This window comes from Nymphalis io, chromosome 17 (assembly GCF_905147045.1).
Source record: "Nymphalis io chromosome 17, ilAglIoxx1.1, whole genome shotgun sequence".
NCBI lineage: Eukaryota > Metazoa > Arthropoda > Insecta > Lepidoptera > Nymphalidae > Nymphalis > Nymphalis io.
The window spans coordinates 4,015,327-4,030,304 of NC_065904.1; the positions used below are offsets into that span (position 1 = coordinate 4,015,327).

The 14,978-nt window shown below is 36.6% G+C and overlaps 1 protein-coding gene across 1 annotated transcript; it reads right to left on the reverse strand.

The window, feature by feature from the left end:
- Positions 1–311: 311 nt before the first annotated feature.
- Positions 312–14,512, reverse strand: LOC126774721 (uncharacterized). Its single transcript, XM_050496257.1, has 3 exons — positions 14,366–14,512; positions 12,460–13,421; positions 312–395 (listed from the first exon to the last, which is right to left on the reverse strand). The coding sequence occupies exons 2-3, from the start codon at positions 13,294–13,296 to the stop codon at positions 312–314; spliced, it is 921 nt and encodes a 306-aa protein (XP_050352214.1). The 5' UTR covers positions 13,297–13,421; positions 14,366–14,512.
- Positions 14,513–14,978: the final 466 nt, after the last annotated feature.

The window sequence follows — 14,978 nt, forward strand, 5'->3', positions numbered from 1 at the left end:
CAGATCACTAACTCAAAAAATAAAGATTTTATTTATTTTTTTATGCTGTTGACTACAGCATTGCGTTATTTGCATCGAGCACACGTATGTCGGAGACGCATGGCGATCCCTGGGACCTGGTCCATTTTGTGACCGTATTCATTGTAATATATTATATTAGGGTAGGGTATAATATTATATACGTATTTATAAACAAAACGAACAACACTGTTAGTTGCAGACAACTGTATGAGTATAAACTGAAGCTGTTTATATATTATTATGATTTATTTATTTTTATTTATTTATTTATTTGGGAAACATACAGCATGTTACGTACAGCACCTCAGGGAGGATCGCTGACGCAGCACATAGTCGCGCAGTCGCCGACGCGACCCAGTTAAGAGATCAGTAGGCTAAACAAATTACACATTTGTCACGTATAGTCCTAAAAACACCTAGCCGGGAAGTCGCCGCCGCGAGTCAGCTCTGCACGTACCACCTAAATTAATCTGATAGATCAGCATTTTCAGCACTATATATTAGGTTTACTGGTGGTAGGGCTTTGTGCAAGCTCGTCTGGGTAGGTACCACCCACTCATCAGATATTCTACCGCAAAACAGCAATACTTGATATTGTTGTGTTCCGGTTTGAAGGGTGAGTGAGCCAGTGTAATTACAGGCACAAGGGACATAAAATCTTAGTTCCCAAGGTTGGTGGCGCATTGGATATGTAAGCGATGGTTGACATTTCTTACAATGCCAATGTCTAAGAGCGTTGGTGACCACTTACCATCAGGTGGCCCATATGCTCGTCCGCCTTCCTTTTCTATAAAAAAAAAAAAAAAAAAATAGGATGAAATAATTATATGTATTATTCAATATGTGATCCAGTAACGATCAATATTGTTTCTTAGTATTAAGTTATATATATAAGCTATGATTATAATACATATATAATATAAAACATTTGGTAACAAAATAAGTCTCACATAAGCAAACAAAGTTTCCACTTTTACATTTAATCATGGAGTGAACCTAACAATAACAAGTTATTTAACAATTAATTAAAATATATGAAAAGTATTTAAAATGTAATTTAAAAAGCAGATCAAATAAAAATATAGGAATATTAATCACAAATACAGTTTTTTAAGGCTTCTAAGAACTTACATAAATTTTCCTTAAAGATCTATATTAGAGTAACGTTTATTATAATTGTCACATGCTCTTACCAAAAAGCGATTTTTAGCATAGTTCGTTCTACACACTGGGACATAAAAGGTATACTTTGAACGGACAATGGAATGTGAACACTTGATATAAATATTGTTGACTAGGTACATTGAATCGACAAAATTATTTACAATTTTATAAAGAAAAACCTGATCTTTGCATTCCCAGAGTTTCTCAAGGGACAAAATATTAAGCTTATTAATAGAATTGGACCCAAATTTACGCGTTAATCTTCTAATAAATTTATCCTGTACATTTTCAATAGCCATAATATACTTAGAGTATTGTGGATTCCAAACCGTTGAAGCGAATTCCAAATTAAATCTTACATACGAATTATATAACACATTATATGTATTGATATTTTTAAAGTCTCTTCCCTGGCGAAATATGAAACCCAACATACTGTAAGCTTTTGCGATAATTTTATTCACATGCCTGTCAAATAGTAAATTAGAATCTAGAAGCACTCCTAGGTCCCTAACCTCGGTTACCCTCTTAACTAAATGGTTGGAAATTGTGTAATCAAATAAAATTGGATTTTTTTTTTCTAGAAAATTTATTATATAGTATTTATCAAAATTAAGATGTAGGCCGTTAGATGAACAATATTGCTTTAAAATATCTAAATCATATTGCAAATTTGAGCAGTCATCACTTTTTTTATGATTTTAAATAGTTTTGTATCATCGGTATATAGAAGTATGTTAGGATTTTGAAAATTTTTCCGTATATCATTAATGAAAATATTAAACAATAGAGGACCGAGGTGAGAGCCCTGAGGAACCCTAGATGTTATTATGACAAAATTAGCTATGTGTCCTTTGACAGCAACTGCTTGAGTTTTGTCACGGATATATGATGGTATCCATCTTAGCAAATCGCCATGTATACCAATATATTCAAGTTTTTTAATTAATACCAAATGTGGAATTTTATCAAATGCTTTTGAGTAATCAGTATACACAGCGTCAACCTGATGTCCTCTCTCCAGAGCTAAAAGAACAACATCGAGAAACTCAACAAGATTAGACTCAACTGATCTTTTATTAACGAATCCATGTTGTTGGGTAATGAGCAGAGGTTTTATTAAAGGAAACAAAGTATCGTAAATAATCTTCTCAAATAATTTAGGTATGATTGACAACATTAAAATTCCACGATAATTTTTGATATTATGCTTATCTCCATTTTTAAAAATGGGAGCAATAAGGGATTTTTTCCAAATATATGGATTTGTTAAAAAATAAATGTAAAGGAATTGATAAAGGTTTACTGCATCGTTTTAAAAACGTAAGAGGTAATCCATCAGGGCCACTGCCTTTAGATAAGTCGAGTATTGAGAGATATCTTTCAACGGTACGGCGTGATACATTAATAGTACTAATTAAGGACTGAATACCATGCTTGTTTAAAGTATCAATATCGGGTTGATTCACAACATCTACTTCAAAAACTGATTTAAAGAAGTTGCTAAATAGATTAGAGATGGAAGGACCGTCGGAGCCAACACTATTATTATGAAACATGGTGTCAGATATGTTATTACTATCTTTTTTTTTAATTTTATAAAAGACCAAAATTTCCGGGAACTGTGATGAATATTATCTTCAGCCCTAGCAATAAAGACATCATAACCCTCTCTTTCCATCAATTTAGTTCTGTGTCGAAGGTCAGCAAATTGGTCATAGTCACTAATATGACCATAAATTTTCCATCATTTATGTACTTGTAATTTCTTTTTAATCAATTTAATTAAACACTTTTTAAACCATACAGGATATTTATTGATATCGTATACTGTTTTAGCTGGTACAAAGCGATCCACAATATTATTAACTATTAAATAAAACTTATCTACTGCGTTAATTATATCACATGTTTCGAATTGTTCCACACAATCAATATTATTTAACTCATTCTTAATTGCGTTGTAGTTAGCAACATGAAAGCGACGAACGATTCGAGGAGCATAACGTAAATTAGAATCATTCAACATAATATCCATCAACACAGAAAAAGTCGGATGATGAGCGTCTTCAGGCGAAGATAATGGTGTAGCTCTTTCGACCGAACAACTACAGTTAGACAGAACGAGATCCAATAGTCTATTATTACCATTAAAAATCCCATTATACTGACACCAGCCAGAGAAGCAAATAAAAGCAAATAGTTGCAAAACTAAATTATTTTCGGATGGGTTTTGGATAGCTAGTGTATTTTCAGAGTTATGTGACCATACAATATCTCCTATGTTGAAGTCTCCTACAACAATATATTTATCAAAAGAGTTATTTAAATTTAAATCTGATAAGAACTCAAAAAATGTGGCTTCAGAATCGCACTGGTTTTGATTTTGAGGGAAATCACAACAGAAAAACCGTACTTTTTGTTTACTTGAACCATGTCCGACCACTATATTAACAAAAGTTATATCAGCACCTGGAAGAGACAATGGTGTCCTCGATTGTTGCATGTCGACATAGATGCCACGACGTACTGCTATAAGTGTACCACCGCCCTTACTTACCCCTAGAAGTGCATAGTCACGATCATTTCGTTACACGTTATAGCGTGAATCGAAACCAGGTCTCACTTAGACAAATTACGTCATAATTGGAATTTCACAAATTAGAATAGAACTGTAAAGTTTTAGTGCACAATCCTCTAATATTTTGGTAATAAATATTTAAGTACATAGTAATATATAATTTAGATTATAATTATTGTTAGTAATAATATTAAAGAGATATAACTTTTCAATGCACCTAGATGCCAGATACCATATCAGTCTAATATTAACTATAACAAGTAAAAATATGAAAATACACAAAAAAAACCTTAAAAAATCTGAACAAAGTAACATAATATTGTGCAATAATTTTGTAATATTGTACAATACTTTTGTAATATTGTGCAATGTTTTCAAAAGTATTACATTTAATATTAAAATTTTCTTATTACGATTTAAATTACCTGTATTATTAATTTGTTTTTATATGCCCATGACTTCAAAGACACCTAAATAAATAAAATAAATGTAGAAGTTTTGTATAAGAAATTCAACAGCATTGCATTTTAAAACTAACTCAGTTTTTACTTTAAAAGGCAGTAGTTTAACATTCTGCTTATTGCTAACAGACAATTGATACATACAGCCTTATTGGAAATTCATCACCTAAGATTGTGAAATTGGCGATGTACGTTTGTATTAAAGGTTCAGGCTTCTATTTATGGAGAAAAGACGACGGCGCTTACAGTGTTTTTTCAGCGAAAAATCCGTCAAGTAGTTTGAATTTGGGGATGAAAGTTTTTATGGATGTTTTGGATTGAAAACTAGGAAATCGGTGTTAAGGTATCTCTGTTACTGAGTAAAGAATAGTATGAGTAAATCCATCGCAAAAGGGAGTGAAATTTATAATGAGAGATTGTATGGAAGTTCGACATTATGGAAAATTGGAAACATGGAAATCGATGTTTTGGGTAATGTTTCTTAATTAAATACAGTTATTAAAACGTTTTTGCAAATATATCAACTAAATTGGAAATTTATGATGAAATTTTGTATCGAACTTCGTCTATATTTAAAGTTTTAAATATGGAAAGTTTTAAATATGGAAAGTGTTAAAGTTTACTCATGAGTAAAAGGTGTAGTGGTATAGTGTTTTTGAAAGTTCATTCATAATCATCTATTCTGCCGTCACACAGTAATAATTATTTATTTTTGTATGGTTGCTTGCCAGATCGGACTCGGAGATGAAGACTAGGATAGATAAATAATTGTTCAACACGGATAAGTAATGAATATTAGCGTTTTGTCGTACTGACCACTTTGATCTGAAATATCTTCTCTTTGGTTAAGAATTCCAAATTCAATTTTACAAATTCGTTTAGCTACAGGTTTAGGTACATTTGAGTTTTGAAAACATTCATTCATTTGTTTTTTCCTCATATTTTTTTTCTATTGCGTCGCTTATTACCGCACAATGGAAAATATGAAATATCCAACAGATTACCATTTTTTTCCGGAATTTGGACAACTTCTTACAAGGAAAAAAATTCAACTCCGATGCGGCAGTCCAAACCGCCTTCAAAGAGTTTATTTATTCTCGCCCTCATGGTTATTTTAGTAAAGGAATCAATGAACTACCTATGAGATGGCAAAAGTGCATAGATAACAACGTTGCATAATTCGATTAATTAAATATATTTAAAAAAAAAAAAAACTTTATATTCCTCCCGTACAAAACGCCAATTTCATATGTAAGGACCTAATATATATTTATTTATTTTAAATCACTATTCCACTATACTACCTATACCTACTTTAATTAGGTGTCCAAAGTTCTGATAACTACATTGCTAAATTTAAAGCGTCGTTTTTTCAAATCCATAATAAAAAATAAGGTATTTTACATTTCGACGCACTAAGAGAAAAAACCTGATGTGAAATGGAGTGCAAAGTAGGAAGACTTCGCAGGCAGGTCAGAAGAATTATTATGAATGGCATGTGCGAAGCAATATTCCACAGAGGTAGTCCCTATATTCACTACTTATCCGGGTTGAACAATTATTTAGCTATCTTAGTATATAGTGTTCGATAAAAGTCACCGACAAAAACTCCTATAATTTTTTGAGACATCTTGAAAAAGTTAGCCCGTTATTAATTTTTTTTTATTTTAATAGGTATGCAGTCACCACCACCCATTGACCTTGATACTATAAGAAATATTAATCATTACTTATATGGCCAATGCTCTACCAACCTTAATTTCTACTTATGGCCAACGTTTTCATTAACATTAGTGTGTTACACGAATTATAGTGGCGACAGTAATAGGATCAAGATGAAACAAGTAACTTTGCATTATACTTTAACTATTATATTATATACATATTTTCCTTTCCATATATTTCACTTATCTCCCAGTCAGAGGAACGACTTCAGACTACGACCGACCAAATATCTAATTGGAAGATATACATGCATAAAGCATGAAAAAATAAATTAAAAAAGAATAACTTACTTTAATATTAGTGTTTGTTTAAAATATAATGATATAAAAGTAAATATATTTGGTCTTGTTAAGTAATAACAGCAGTTGTACTATTTATATTAACTAAAATAAATAATAATTAATCAAAAATACTGCATTCAGTAACATTATCAGATGAGTCGATGATGCGTTTCATTGTAATCTTCTTCTTCTGCTTAGCGTTTTCCCGGCCTAGTAACGCCAGGGTTCGCTTTCCTGCATCTATGCCTCCACTTTGCCCGATCTAAAGCGTCCTCTTTAGTGAGATCGTGCTCTCTCATATCGTCCCTCACAACATCGAGTCAGCGCTTCTTGGACCTGCCGCGGGAGCCTTCGACAACAAAGTCCAGGCATCGGTTCCCGACATAGTCACAGACTACCAGACATCAGACCACCAGGTCTGCGGCTAATGTGGCCAAACCAACGCAGACGGCTTTCCTGCAACTTATCCGCTACATCGCAAACGTCAAGGCTACCACGGATGTGCTCGTTACGAATGCGATCTAGTCGCGTAACACCACACATCCACCGCAGCATCTTCATTTCCGGGACGCGAAATTGCTAAACGTGTCTCGCGAGAGTTGGCCACGTCTCGCTATGTATTCGATTGTCCAAGAAATAATTGATATACAAGTACGTTGAAATGTACACTTTTTAATGTAACCAAAGTATGTGATTTTGTCTAATAATTTCAGGTGTATTTTACAATTGCGACGTACATCCATTACTTCGATCCAGGAAACTCAATAGTCCAAAGGAAGAGACATGAATTACAATTAGCGGATTTGAGGGATGTTATAGAAGAATCATTGTATAAGAAATGGTTACTGAAGGCTACAAGACGATGGCTCCAAAGAGGTGAAATACCGTATCCTGGATACTGTATGGCACCGGGGAGTGAAATATGCCTAACGGTTTTTTGCAACTGTGCAAAGTTGACTGAAATATGGAAAAACATACAAAAAAATTAGTTGTAAATAAAATTGTGCACTATATTTTAGTTTTTTTATTTTAACCTTAAAACCAAAATATATATGTATATTTGTGAACAAAATATATGTGTATATATATATACATATAGCCAGAGAAGACAAACAAAGGTTGTTTCTTTTACCTTACCAAACTAAATAGATAATATTAATTATAATGTCAAAATTATAGTGATATACGCAATATATTACAAGGCAATTTATAGATATAGAAAATTATTTATTTTAAATATATAAATAAAAGAAAAAGGGCTATTGTGTTTGGCGATTTCAACATTAACCTTCTAGAAAATAATAAGAAGCTATTGAAATATAAACAAATAATAAATGAATCTGGCCACAGATTACTAAATAAAATAAACAAAACTTATTGTACAAGGGATTCTGCCACAAAAAATCTATCTTAGATCATGTGAGCACTAATTTAAAAACAAATTATTTTAACTTTGCTATTATCAATTCGTCAATGTCAGATCACAATCAAATCTATGTTCAAATAAATAATTATACACCTCCGAAAAAATTATGTACTACTTATGAATCAATATACTACAGAAAACTGTATGCCTCTTTAGAGTCTTAGGGCATCAGCGACACAATAATTAACTATACTGAACTCAAAAATATAATAAAAATGCATGTACATGATTGTAAATTAACACAAACTAAAATTCTGAATGCTATTCGGGAAGATTGGTTAAATAGGGAAATTATCGATGGAATAAGTCAAAGGAATTATTTATGGACACAACATAAGATCAATCCGAAAAGTCAGAAAATAGTAAATGATTTTAACTTAAAGAGAAATGATACAACTAAGTTAATACAAGATACAAATAATTCATACTATTATAAACTTTTTAAAAGCAGTGCAAATAACCCAAACAGGACATGGACTTTAATAAACAAATTATAGAGTAATAAAACAAAGAAAAGTTGTGCTCCTTCAATAATTATCATGCAATCAAAAGTTATTACCGTTGTGAACGAAATTTGTGATGTTTTTATCACATATTTCTCAACAATAGGTTCAGTTCTAGCCGAAAAAATATCCAAAAAATATAATTATACTCTACATCCCATAATCAAAGAAATAGTCATAGCAATCATGCACTTTTAACATTGGGACCATGTAGATCTAATAAAATTGAAAAGATTAAAAAAGATCTAAATTCTAACAGAAGCACTGGTATAGATAAAATTAGCCCTCAAGCCATAAAATATGTACGAAATTTGATTTCAAAAAGCTTGTCGCAATGTTTCAACAAACTTATATCTGAAGGAAGTTTCCCGGACTCATTGAAGATCGCAAAACTCCTATACATAAATCTGGACCACAAACTGACACAGGAAACAATCGTCCAATCTCTGTATTGCCAGTTCTCTCAAAAATATTAAAAGAACTGATTCACAGTCGCTTAGCTACGTACTTGGACACTTTTAATTTTATATCTAAACGACAATTCGATTTCAGGGTTAAAAGTAACATCACTGCTGCAACTGTAGACCTAATAAGAAAAATAAGACAAAACAAAGATAAAAAGAACATCACAGTGGGCGTGTTCATCGATTTAAAAAAGCCTTTGATACCAAAAGTCATAACCTCCTATTACATAAACTTGAAAACATTGCATCAAAGGTAACGTACTTAAAATATTAAAATCCTATCTCACGAATAGGTCGCAAATTGTTGGAATTGGAAGTGTCCAAAGTGTGGCTTTGCCTATCACCTATGGAGTCCCACAGGGCTCTATTTTGGGAGCACTTCTTTTCCTTATATAAACATAACAATAACATCTCAGCATTGGAACTACAACTACTAACTTTGTACGCGGATGACACTTGCTTGTTTTATTTTGGAAACAACATAAATGATATTATTGCTAAAGCACAAGAAGTTCTAGATCTTTTGTACGAATGGTTCCATTATCCAAGACTGTATTGAAACCAAAAAACAAAACTGTTCCACAGCATAATGCGCTAACTGTTAACAACATTCCAATCGAACAGAAAACTTGCTAAAATATCTTGGTTTAAGAATAGACAACTATCTAACTTTCAACATCCACATAGACCACATTAAGAAAAAACTTTCCTCTTTAATTGGTTCAGTAAAAAATATTTCTAGGTGCATACCTCAGAAACTACGCTGTACTATTTACAACTCCTTGGTCAAGTCACATCTGTTTTATTTAATCGAAATATGGGGAAATGCTGTAACACAAAATTACAAGAACTTCAAAGGCAACAAAATAAAATAGTAAAAATACTTTTTGGATATCCTTCTAACACCTACAACAAAAATTTACAATAAAACAAGGATTATGAATCTACGAAAGCTATATATAACTATATATATACATAACTCTTGTATCTTAATACGAAAAATCATTAATAAATCCATACATTCTGATTTGTCCTTTGTGAAGCATATAAGTAAGCGTAGCACCCGCCGACCTAGTTTACTAGTTCTCCCGAAAATTGGAACTAAGTATGCACGGAAAGATATAACGTTTGAAGGAGTACAACTTTATAACAAATTACTACCTACTATAAAAAATGTAAGCTCAATTAATGAGTTCAAGTATCGGCTTTCACGCTACATTTTAGAAAATTAATACTGATGACATAAGACTAAAACTTACTTTATATCTCGTTAGCTGAGTACCTACCTATGTGGCGATCTTTATTATATTTTACTCGTTTAAGTGACGTTCGTCTTTTTTGAGAATAAAGATTCCTTGAACTACATGTCGCGGATTCAAAAATGGCAATCCATTTGAATTATACTTATATAAAAAAATTATATATGTATAATTAACAAAAAAAAAATAATAATTTAAAAAAAAAATTATACATATATAAATTTTTTTTAGTTTTAAGGTTAAAGTAAAAAAACTAAAATAAAATACATTTTTTTATTTATGACTTTATCTTATGCATAAAGTAAATGAAATAAAAAAATAATAATTAATTACTTAGCTAAGTTTTAATATTTTTGTATGTTTTTCCATATTTTAGTCAACTTTGCGCAGTTGCAAGAGGGGGGCCTCGACGTGGACCGTGGAATAAGAGGACCTCCGTTTTTGAGATGGAGACCCTCAAGCCCAACATTCCTATGCGGTCCACTGCGAGCGACGTACCGACTTCGGCCAGGCGAGCCGCCTCCTGATAATTCCGCCCTGTCGCCGTGATGAGAGTGTCGTCCGCATAGCACAACACCCCCATTCTAGGAAGTTTTACTGGTGGTAGGGCTTTGTGCAAGCTCGTCTGGGTAGGTACCACCCACTCATCAGATATTCTACCGCAAAACAGCAATACTTGATATTGTTGTGTTCCGGTTTGAAGGGTGAGTGAGCCAGTGTAATTACAGGCACAAGGGACATAAAATCTTAGTTCCCAAGGTTGGTGGCGCATTGGATATGTAAGCGATGGTTGACATTTCTTACAATGCCAATGTCTAAGAGCGTTGGTGACCACTTACCATCAGGTGGCCCATATGCTCGTCCGCCTTCCTTTTCTATAAAAAAAAAAAAAAAAAAAAAAAAAAAAAAAAAAAAAAAAAAAAAAAAAAAAAAAAAAAAAAAAAAAAGGACGGATGTCGGCAGGAGCCAGTCGAAGCCAACGTTCCACAGAATTGGGCCGAGAACTGACCCCTGTGGAACGCCACAGCCTACCTGACGCCGGACAAGACGCCCATCGCCCCCCTCCCAGAGGACTACCCGGTCCTGGAGGTATGCCCCCAACAGCTTCCTGAGATAGGAAGGCACCCCGTGGTATCGGAGTGCCTCCCCAATAGTCTCGAAAGGAAGACTATTGAAGGCGTTCGCAACATCTATCAATACTGCCAGAACTACGTTCCCTCGGGCCACCGCATCCGTGGTCCGGGTTTTCAGGGCGTCCAGGGCGTCGATAGTTGATCGACCCGCCCTGAACCCGTACTGAGCCTCTGACAGACCCGGCCCCACCTCGTCGAGGTGCTGAATAAGACGGGCAGCGAGAATTTTTTCGAAGAATTTGCCCGTCTCGTTCAGCAGCACAATCGGCCTGTATGCCGAGGAAGAATCTGGCGGTCGACCTTGCTTTGGCAACAGGACCAACTTTCCCTCTTTCCAAGGCTTCGGAAACTGCCCGCTGCACAGACATTGGTCGAACAGCTCCCGAAGCCTTACGCCTAGGTATTCCAGAGCGTCACATAGAACACGCCCTGGAATCCCGTCTGGGCCCGGCGTAGTGTTTTTGGCCCTCAAGCGGTCGAAGGCCACCTCCATCTCCCGCTCCGTGATCAGTGGTGGAGCCACTGTGTCGTCAATCATGGAGCGAGAGACCATCTGTGGAGGGACATGCTCACCTGGATGGGGGAAGAGTTCCCCGACCAGGCGCAGGAGGAGATCCGATGACATTGTCTCTGTCACGGGGGCACCCTGCGTGCGGAATTTTCCATGCACACCGCGGAACGGACGCCCCCAAGGGTCCCGGTTCAGGCCCGCCAGTAGTTCTTCCCTAGCTTTCTCCTTGGCCTGACTTATCGCCAGCTGTAGGTCTTTTTTCAGCTGACGATAAGCGGCCAATAGCTGTCCCTCCAAGTCCGCATCAAAACCTTTGCGCCTCCTACAACGGACGTAAGCCCTTCGCGCCCGGCTATACGTCACCCGAAGCTCTGCTATTTCGGGCGACCACCAATACACCTGCCGGCGCGGAGCTCTATGCCGGAACCTAGGCATGGCAGCATCGCAGACCTCTTTAAGGGCACTGCGCATGTGGCCCGCTAGCTCTTCTGCACTGGCGCCCTCCCACCTTCCTGTGGAACCCCATCGCTGTACGATGGCAGCCTCCCTGGCCAGCTCACGATCTAGCTGGCTAAGAGACCACCTCGGAAGCGTGGTTGGCACCCTAGAGGGTTCCACCGACCTGCGAGAGGTAGAGATCTCAAACCGGATGTACCTGTGGTCCGACAGAGTCTCCACCTCCTCCTCTACTCTCCAATTCAACACTCTGCGCGCTACAACATGGGTGGCGAAAGAGAGATCCACCACGGACCCCCCCTGTTGCCGCACGCACGTGTAAACCTGCCCCCTGTTGAGTAGGGACAGGCTGGAGAGTAGTGCCCACACCTGAATAGCCCTTCCTCGCGGATTCGTGGCAGGGTTGCCCCAGGCACGTGATTTAGCATTGAAGTTGCCCAAGACCAGTATCAGCCTCGGTGACTGCCTGGTCACCGCAGCTCTGATCGAGCCGAGATAAATCTGGAACTCCGCCAGGCCGCGGTTGGGAGAGAAGTACGTACCCACAACAACGAATTCTCTCCACCCTGCCACTACGTAACCCGAGCTCCTCTCAATGAGTGAGAGAGAACTCGTTTCACTCCGGGTAGTAACCACCACGGTGCCGTCCAAGTCTCCTAACCAGTTAGGTAGGGGAGGGACATAATATGGCTCGCAGGCCACAGCCAGGTCGATCTGCCACTCCGCCATGGACTGCAGCAGCAGGTCCTGCGCCGCGGCGCAGTGGTTGACGTTCGTCTGGAGGAACTTTATGTTTGTGCTCATGTTGACATTGAAACTTCCTCCTCGGCCTGGCGCCGTCCGACATTGGTGGTAGTCTGGGTGCCTAAGACCACCGTACCCTTTGTGATGGGGGGGGTTGCACTCCCCTGATCCCATCACGTGCCCAGAGGGCTTGCCAGCGTCTGCGCACACAGCACAGCGCAGTTTCTCGGTACAGCCCGCCGACTTGTGGCCATCTACGCCACACCGGAAGCATAGACCCCCCCGCTCCGCTTTGGATGGGCAAAGCACCTTCGTGTGGCCAAGGCCCATACACTTGAAGCAGCGCAAAGGGTGCTGCTCCAATACGCATACCTTCGCCGAGCTCCACCCTACGAAGAGGCGACCGGCATCTGATATCTTCTTCGCCGCTGTGAGAGGACAGGTGACGCGGACCATTCCCATATATCCGGGACCACGATGCAACACTCCGCATCTGACTGAGTCAGGGGAGCAGTTCCCTGCACGAGCAACTGCAGCGACCATCGTCTTGTAGCCTTCAGTAACCATTTCTTATACAATGATTCTTCTATAACTTCCCTCAAATTTGCTAATTGTAATTCATGTCTCTTCTTTTGGACTATTGAGTTTCCTGGGTCGAAGTAATGGATGTACGTCGCAATTGTAAAATACACCTGAAATTAGTAGACACAATCACATACTTTGGTTATATTAAAAAGTGTACATTTCAACGTACTTGTATATCAATTATTTCTTCAAGACAATCGGATAAATAGTTGTTCAAATGCAATTAAAGTCAACTATCATTAATTTTACGCTAATATTACAATGAAACGCATCATCGACTTATCTTATAATTTTACTAATGCAGTATTTTTGATTATTATTTATAATTGTTAATATAAATAGTACTACTGCTATTATTACTTAACAAGACTAAATATATTTACTTTTATATCATTATATTTTAAACAAACACTAAAATTAAAGTCGTTAATTATTTTTTTAAATTATTTTTTCATGCTCCAATTAGATATTTGGTCGGTCGTAGTCTGAAGTCGTTCCTCTGAAGTGATCACGGGCTCTTTCTGTTAAATTATCAAGACCGATCTCGTGATTTCTGTCTAGAATTTTCACGAGAGCGACCTCGTGATCTTCCCCTGGATCTTCCTCGAGAGTGACCTCGCGATTTTCCTCGAGAGTGTTCTCGTGACCTTCCCCTGGATCTTCCTGGAGAGTGACTTCGTGATGTTTTTCTAGACCGGCTTCGTGATCTGTCTCTGGATTTTCTTCTTGGTCGCCTTCTATTTCTTTCCAAATTTAGTTCTTGTCCCTCTATACAGTAACAGTAACAGCCTGTTAATGTCCCACTGCTGGGCTAAGGCCTCCTCTCCCTTTTTTGAGGAGAAGGTTTGGAGCTTATTCTCAATGTACACTGTTAATTGTCCCTCTATAGGCCCGCCTAATTGGATTGAATCTTCTGTTCGTTCTGGCTTAAGGCCAGTTCTACTAAAGATGCCAACGGGTATGACATGTGTCGTATTTGGAAAAGTTAAATTATTATTTCTAGGTGGAGTCAATTCTATAGTATAAACATTTTCTTGTTCAATATTCTCACCTAATTCACGAAGAAAATCTCGACGGATGTTAAGCACAATTTTTACTGCCATAGTTACCTTTTAGATAATATTCTAAACGTATTTATAAACAAAACGAACGAATACCGTTAGTTGCAGATGGCTCCATGAGTATAAACTGAAGCTGTTTATATGAGGTTTAAGAATTTATTCTCAAAAAGACAGATTCACTTACATGAGAACAGTATGATAAATGTAAAGATGACAAAAAATATATTCGCCTTATAGATACTTAGTTAACGGAATGTAATATAGTAAAATAGATGTGTGTATTTTAATCGGTACAAAAGTGGGTATTCTCTAAAATATATTTTGAGAGTTGAGACTTGAACCCGTTAACTGAGCTTACATTTTTTATATAAGATGGTAATTTGTTATATAGTTGTGCTCCATCGAAAGTTATATTTTTTTTTGCAAATTTGTTCTAATTTTTGGGAGTACTAATAAGCTTGGTCTACGGGTGCTACGTTTATTGCTTTGTTTTATAAATGACAATTCTGAATGTATCGATTTATTAATAATTTTTCTAATGAGAATACAAGAATTATATACATAAAGTTGTCGTAAGTTCATAATATTTGTTTCTTTGTAAAG

Coding starts and splice junctions, on each gene's coding strand:
- LOC126774721 (XM_050496257.1), bottom strand. CDS start 13,296: ATGGTTACTGAAGGCTACAAGACGATGGTCGCTGCAGTTGCTCGTGCA. Junction 396..12,459: donor TCGGCTCGATCAGAGCTGCG/GTGACCAGGCAG, acceptor TAATTTGTTTAG/CCTACTGATCTCTTAACTGG.